Source organism: Oncorhynchus clarkii, unplaced genomic scaffold, assembly GCF_045791955.1.
Source record: "Oncorhynchus clarkii lewisi isolate Uvic-CL-2024 unplaced genomic scaffold, UVic_Ocla_1.0 unplaced_contig_11937_pilon_pilon, whole genome shotgun sequence".
In the NCBI taxonomy this organism is placed as follows: domain Eukaryota; kingdom Metazoa; phylum Chordata; class Actinopteri; order Salmoniformes; family Salmonidae; genus Oncorhynchus; species Oncorhynchus clarkii.
The window spans coordinates 724-8,927 of NW_027259464.1; the positions used below are offsets into that span (position 1 = coordinate 724).

Here is an 8,204-nt window from a genome sequence, read left to right on the forward strand (position 1 = left end):
CTGTTCTGTGAAGGGACTAGTACACAGCGTTGTACGAGATCTTCAGTTTCTTGGCAAATTTTCGCAAGGAATAGCCTTCATTTCTCAGAACAGGAAAACAGGAAAATTCAGAAGAAAGTTATTTGTTTCTGGCCATTTTGAGCCTGTAATCGAACCCACAAATGCCGATGCTCCAGATACTCAACTAGTCTAAAGAAGGCCAGTTTTATTTCTTCTTTAAATCAGAACAACTGTTTTCAGCTGTGCTAACATATTTTCTAATGATCAATTATCCATTTAAAATGATAAACTTGGATTAGCTAACACAACATGCCATTGGAACATAGAAGTGATGGTTGCTGATAATGGGTCTCTGTACGCCTCTGTAGATATTCCATTCAAAATCAGCCGTTTCCAGCTACAATAGTCATTTACAACATTAGCAATGTCTGCAATGTATTTCTGATCAGTTTGATGTTATTTTAATGAATTTCTTTAAAAAACGAGGACATTTCTGTGTGACCCCAAAGTGACCCCAAACTTTTGAACGGTGGTGTATACGTATGTATATTTATATTGTGTTACGAAGCATTTGAATAAGAGACCTAGACCTCAATATGTCTTCCGTGTTAAAATACAACATTAAAAAATAAACCATCTGTTTTCACTGTTCCATCCTTGTGCAATTCATGCATCTCCGCTGGCCTCTCTCTCTTCCAACCTCTCTGTATTCCGCTCAACCAGTAGCCCAAGCATGTCCCAGAAGTAGCAAACTACAGTAGTTCTGTCACCTACTTTTAGCCCAAGCATGTCCCAGAAGTAGCAAACTACAGTAGTTCTGTCACCTACTTTTAGCCCAAGCATGTCCCAGAAGTAGCAAACTACAGTAGTTCTGTCACCTACTTTTAGCCCAAGCATGTCCCAGAAGTAGCAAACTACAATAGTTCTGTCACCTACTTTAAGCAATAAAAAATAAAATGAAAATTCAATTTAAAAAAAAAATATATATATATATATATATATTAGAGGGAAAAAATACCTTGCTCTTTCTTACTGGATATAAAATAGGCTTCAGGCTACAGCGCTCACAGTGAACTGGCGGGGAAGTTTGAAGGGCGAGAGCTTCTCTGGTGTGACTGGTCACATTGGCTGGTGATAAACATGCAATAAATGGACTGTTCATATTTGAAGGCCTGTGTCTTTGGCAATGACAAGGATTGGCAACGAGTGAAATATTAGCTAAAGAGACTGGTATCCAGGGTTATGTCTAACAGCAAGTGCTCTCTTTTGATAGTTTTGGTGAGGAACTGGGTGAACGGGTCGGGGTCTGTTCTCACCTCCAGAGTGTTTCCGCAGGCGCCCTCCTTGCGCTCCACCTGGTACCATACCATGCCGCCACGCTCTTCGTGAGCGTTACACCGGGGGTCGGCCAGGTTAGTGGTGGTGGCGTCCAGACCAGCGGCCTCCAGGTTAGTCCTGTTGAGACCCACCTGTACCAGGCTCCGCCCACATACTACCTCTGGGTGCAGCAAAACAGGCTGATCTGTAAGAGAGGAAGAGAGAGACAGAGGGATGAGAAACAGGCTGATCTGTAAGAGAGGAAGAGAGAGACAGAGGGATGAGAAACAGGCTGATCTGTAAGAGAGGAAGAGAGAGACAGAGGGATGAGAAACAGGCTGATCTGTAAGAGAGGAAGAGAGAGACAGAGGGATGAGAAAATAAAGACAACAGAAAATTAGTTATTCAAAATGAAAAGAAGGAATTACAAATTCTCATATAAACTCTTCGAAAAAAGGGTTCCAAGAGGGTTCTTCGAATGTCCCCATAGGATAACCCTTTTTGGGTACAGGAAGGGGTTATACTTGGAACCCAATAGGGTTCTACCTGAAACCAAAATGGTTATAGCTGGCACCAAAAAAGGGTTCTTCACAGGGTTCTCTTATGGGGACAGCTGAAGAACCCTTTTAGGTTCTAGAGAGCACCTGTTTTTCTAAGAGAGTACATAGGTCCTCAAGCAGGTGTTTTCTGAGAACTCACCTGGCCTCTCACACCGCCAAGTGACCCCATCGGTCCTCAAGCAGGTGTTTTCTGAGAACTCACCTGGCCTCTCACACCGCCAAGTGACCCCATAGGTCCTCAAGCAGGTGTTTTCTGAGAACTCACCTGGCCTCTCACACCGCCAAGTGACCTCATCGGTCCTCAAGCAGGTGTTTTCTGAGAACTCACCTGACCTCTCACACCGCCAAGTGACCCCATCGGTGCTCACGCAGGTCTCCCCCTCTCTGCAGGTACCACACATTGCTTTTGGCGTAGTCGTGGCAACCTGTGACTGTGTTGTTGTTGTGGTGCGATTGTTCTCTACTGGTATTTCTGTAGATGTGACTGGTTTTGGTGTTGTGGTGGGAGCTGACACATCTGGAACAAGGAGTTAAACAGGAGACACAGTTATGAGGGAACATTCATCACTCATGTTTTGAAAGAACTAGTATGCTGGTATTACCAGAATCATACAATACGCCTGTATGAATGAATGGATGAATATGCTGAGTACTGTTGATATCTAGGACCATAAGAAGAACATCATGGTGTATATAACCAGCTGGTGAATGACTAAGCAGTAAACAGTTTAAAAATACAATAACTTCAATTCAAAAGGCAGAACAACAACAACAAGCCCCACTCAGAACTTGGCAAAGCAGGAGGCAAAACCTTACATGCACAATAGGCGAAGTAGCACCCGGGAGGCATGACGAACTTGTACACAAAGTAGTTCCCAGGGCATGCCTTGACGTGGATGGGCTGAGACTGCACCCAGCAGCAGTCCTCATTGAAGCTGGCGCAGACTGCACTCTGGACAATTTCATCCACCTGCTGGGGGGGAGGAAACGCCAGCCACAAGGGAGCCTGGGTGCCGCACTTGAAGGAATCCACGCACTTGTCCGGCATGGACACGCTCTGGTTGCCGATGAACATGCGGTAATAGCCGTCCCAGCGGACGTTGCGGTCACAGTGCTTGTTGCCCACGTGGTTGTTGGTGGAACGCCAGGCGTCGTTTAGGACCGTGTAGATCTTACAGGGGTTGGAGCACTGCTGGATGCCGTCGACCGTGATGCAGTCCTCCCCATCGGCGCACTCGTTGAAGCCGCAGCTGAACCGGACATGGGCAAGGTTGGTGTTGGAGGTGGGGTAGGAGCGGCGGACACGGCGAGGGGCATGGTGGTCGGCGGCAGCGGTGTGGCCAGGTAAACAGATGAGGCCGTCTCCGGAGAAGCCCTTCTTACAGGTGCATGTGATGTCACCTGCCATGGCGGAGGTGCGGCAGACGGCTTGTTCGTGACACGCCTCGCAGCTGGTGACAATCGTACCTGTGGGAATTTGGGAATATATGGGTTCATCGTCTTTTTAGGTTGAGGTATCATGATACACCTGAATTGTTTTGATGCTTCCATTTTTAGGTTCTGCGACTAAAGAGCAGAGAAAGTCCGTTGTGTGGTGGTTTATATAGTATTATACTGTATAAAAACACTTAACACACAATACATGTATCCCTGCACTGTCAACTCTAACCAAAAATATCTTGTTCAGAGTTAGATATGGCAGAACTAAAATAAGACAATGCAAAAATCAAATGAACAAATGCTATACAGTATAGTTTACATCATATATAGTATTCATTATGAATAAACAGAAATAATTTCATGTTTAAAATATACAGTGCATTTGGAAAGTATTCAGACCCCTTGACCTTTTCCACATGTTGTTACTTTACAGCCTATTTCTAAAATTGATTAAATTGTTTTTTACCCTCAAGGACATTCCGAGACCTGTCCCGAAGCCACTCTTGCGTTGTCTTGGCTGTGTGCTTAGGGTCGTTGTCCTGTTGGAAGGTGAACCTTTGCCCCAGTCTGAGGTTCTGAGCGCCCTGAAGCAAGTTTTCATCAAGGAGCTCCGATCATCTTTCCCTCGATCCTGACTAGTCTCTCAGTCCCTGCCACTGAAAACCTCCCCACAGCATGATGCTGCAACCACCATGCTTCACCGTAGGGTTTGGTGCCAGGTTTTCCCAAGACGTGATGCTTGATTCAGGCCAAAGAGTTCAAGCTTGGTTTCATCAGACCAGAGAACATTGTTTCTCATGGTCTGAGAGTCCTTGAGGTGCCTTTTGGCAAAGTCCAAGTGGGTTGTCGTGTGCCTTTTACTGAGGAGTGGCTTCTGTCTGGCCACTCTACCATACTGGCCTGATTGGTGGAGTGGTACAGAGACGGTTGTCCTTCTGGAGCTATGTCAGAGTCACCTCCCTGACCAAGGCCCTTCTCCTCCGATTGCTCAGTTTGGCCAGGCGGCAAGCGCTAGGAAGAGTCTTGTGGTTCCAAACTTCTTCCATATATGAATGGAAATCATGTCCAATTTCCAAATCATGTCCAATCAATTGAATTTACCACAGGTGGACTCCAATCAAGTTGTAGAAATATCTCACGGATGATCAACGGAAACAGGATGCACCTGAGCTCAATTTCGAGTCTCATAGCAAAGGGTCTGAATACTTATGCAACTAAGTTATTTATATTTTTATTCAAATTCTAAAAACCTGTTTTCGCTTTGTTATTATGGGGTATAGTGTGTAGATTGATGAGGATCAAAAATGAATTTAATCCATTTTAGAATAAGGCTGTAACGTAACAAAATGTGGTAAAAGTCAAGGGGTCTGAATACTTTCCAAATGTAATATATAGTATATTTGTGTGTACCTGAGGTATGTCCAGCTGTTGATGTATTAAATATATAGTATATTTGTGTGTACCTGAGGTATGTCCAGCTGTTGATGTATTAAATATATAGTATATTTGTGTGTACCTGAGGTATGTCCAGCTGTTGATGTATTAAATGTATAGTATATTTGTGTGTACCTGAGGTATCTCCAGCTGTTGATGTATTAAATATATAGTATATTTGTGTGTACCTGAGGTATGTCCAGCTGTTGATGTATTAAATGTATAGTATATTTGTGTGTACCTGAGGTATGTCCAGCTGTTGATGTATTAAATATATAGTATATTTGTGTGTACCTGAGGTATGTCCAGCTGTTGATGTATTAAATATATAGTATATTTGTGTGTACCTGAGGTATGTCCAGCTGTTGATGTATTAAATATATAGTATATTTGTGTGTACCTGAGGTATGTCCAGCTGTTGATGTATTAAATGTATAGTATATTTGTGTGTACCTGAGGTATCTCCAGCTGTTGATGTATTAAATATATAGTATATTTGTGTGTACCTGAGGTATGTCCAGCTGTTGATGTATTAAATGTATAGTATATTTGTGTGTACCTGAGGTATGTCCAGCTGTTGATGTATTAAATATATAGTATATTTGTGTGTACCTGAGGTATGTCCAGCTGTTGATGTATTAAATATATAGTATATTTGTGTGTACCTGAGGTATGTCCAGCTGTTGATGTATTAAATATATAGTATATTTGTGTGTACCTGAGGTATGTCCAGCTGTTGATGTATTAAATGTATAGTATATTTGTGTGTACCTGAGGTATGTCCAGCTGTTGATGTATTAAATATATAGTATATATGTGTGTACCTGAGGTATGTCCAGCTGTTGATGTATTAAATATATAGTATATTTGTGTGTACCTGAGGTATGTCCAGCTGTTGATGTATTAAATATATATAGTATATTTGTGTGTACCTGAGGTATGTCCAGCTGTTGATGTATTAAATATATAGTATATATGTGTGTACCTGAGGTATGTCCAGCGCTGGACAGAACCAGTAGAGGCACCAGCAGAGCCACCAGGATCATCCTCATCAACACTAGTTACTTCTACAGGGGCAGAAACGGGGAACACAACCTGAAGGGAAATACACTTATTATATTCATCCACACTTTATCCACAATTTACATCCACTGGAACGTCTGGCACGTTTCAATGCAAGTTGGACTTGATTTAATTTGACTGTATCTATACAGGTCATCCTATGGTGATAAAACACATTTTATTTTCTGTCACAAGACTGCAATAAACCACATTAGAAAACATCTAATACAATAATAGATATTAAGCACAGACACACATTCTCTGGAGGGTATTATAACAACACATCTAATACAATAATAGATATTAAGCATGGACACACATTCTCTGGAGGGTATTATAACAACACATCTAATACAATAATAGATATTAAGCACGGACACACATTCTCTGGAGGGTATTATAACAACACATCTAATACAATAATAGATATTAAGCACGGACACACATTCTCTGGAGGGTATTATAACAACACATCTAATACAATAATAGATATTAAGCATGGACACACATTCTCTGAAGGGTATTATAACAAAACATCTAATACAATAATAGATATTAAGCATGGACACACATTCTCTGAAGGGTATTATAACAACACATCTAATACAATAATAGATATTAAGCATGGACACACATTCTCTGGAGGGTATTATAACATTTCAAACTTAGTCAGTTCAGATATATTAATTTCACCAAACCAAAAATAACTTTGTTTAACCATACAGGATGAATATTGATCTGAGAGAAGTACTGACTTACCAAATGTTGATGCTGACTGCTGGAACCACCTGTAAACGAGGCATTTATACACTGGTTATCTGGGAGTGGGGGAAGCAGGTCACATTGTGCAATATTCCCAGGGACAATACCTTAGTCTGGGTCCCAGTCTGTTCAGCTCTCATTCCACTCCTTGCCACTCCTTGTCATGATAAACTGTTTGGCAATGACACAGAGTACATGGAGTGAAATGTCAGACGAAACTGACTGGATTTCAGACTAACAATAGGTGTGGAAGAGGTTTAATCACAACTATAGATCCCAACTACAGTATCATCTTAATTTGATCACTCTGTTGTTGCTGAACATTTCCCAGTGTATTTGAGTTTTAAGAAGGATTCTAAAGTTTGTAATTTCCACTCAGAAATATCAGACTTGATTTTATTTTACAAAAAATGTATCAACCCCTAATTATAATCCACATAGTAATTCACATTTTCTGTTGCTACAGGATTATTTTCCTTCTGTAGCAAACTGGCTCAAATTACGATCCTACATCTGTATCATCGTTGAGATGTAAGGAATGCATAACCATAAAACCGTGGGGTGTGGTTAAGGTAAAGTCTATATGCTCTGTTGGGTGGCGGCAGATACAATGGATGTTTTCAAACTAATTAAGCGACAGGGCAAGTGGCTGGTGGCTGGTGGGTGGTGGGTGGTGGGTGGTGGCTGGTGGGTGGTGGGTGGGTGGCTGGTGGGTGGTGGCTGGTGGCTGGTGGCTGGTGGGTGGGTGGCTGGTGGGTGGTGGGTGGCTGGGTGGCTGGTGGGTGGCTGGTGGCTGGTGGGTGGTGGCTGGTGGCTGGTGGGTGGCTGGTGGCTGGTGGGTGGCTGGTGGCTGGGTGGCTGGTGGGTGGCTGGTGGCTGGTGGGTGGTGGCTGGTGGCTGGTGGGTGGTGGGTGGGTGGCTGGTGGGTGGTGGGTGGGTGGCTGGTGGCTGGTGGGTGGGTGGGTGGCTGGTGGCTGGTGGCTGGTGGGTGGGTGGCATTAGGCCAACACCGTATGATTAACGAGGTAAATAATGCCTCACAATATCCCAGAGAACCACTTAACATTTTGCTGACTTCTTACCTCTCGGGCTCTGTTATAAAGACAATGTGTCATGGGTTGCTGGTGCTATTGGATAGGCCAACACCCTTGTTTTAATGTCATTTCCACCCTTCTTCTTCCATCAGTTTTTCAATCAGTTTATTTGTCTTATGTTTGCACTGTAGATGTCTGTTTCAACTGTGCAGTATTTCAATCTGTTTTCTGTCGTTTGTATGTACTATATACTCTGCTCAAAAAATAAAGGGAACACTAAAATAACACATCCTAGATCTGAATGAATTAAATATTATTAAATACTTTTTCTTTACATAGTTGAATGTGCTGACAACAAAATCACACAAAAATTATCAAAGGAAATCAAATTTATCAACCCATGGAGGTCTGGATTTGGAGTCACACTCAAAATTAAAGTGGAACAATCCACTACAGAATGATCCAACTTTGATGTAATGTCCTTAAAACAAGCCAAAATGAGGCTCAGTAGTGTGTGTGGCCTCCACGTGCCTGTATGATCTCCCTACCTCGCCTGGGCATGCTCCTAATGAGGTGGTGGATGGTCTCCTGAGGG

At 42.6% G+C, this 8,204-nt stretch overlaps 1 protein-coding gene across 1 annotated transcript; it reads right to left on the reverse strand.

Moving 5' to 3' along the window:
• Positions 1-1,316: 1,316 nt before the first annotated feature.
• LOC139400222 (uromodulin-like) lies at positions 1,317-5,846 on the reverse strand (the record flags this gene model as incomplete). Its single annotated transcript, XM_071145209.1, has 4 exons — positions 5,737-5,846; positions 2,694-3,344; positions 2,206-2,394; positions 1,317-1,522 (listed from the first exon to the last, which is right to left on the reverse strand). Coding segments are annotated over exons 1-4 (1,113 nt in total), but the record flags the coding sequence as incomplete, so codon positions are not given.
• Between the last annotated feature and the right edge of the window lie 2,358 nt (positions 5,847-8,204).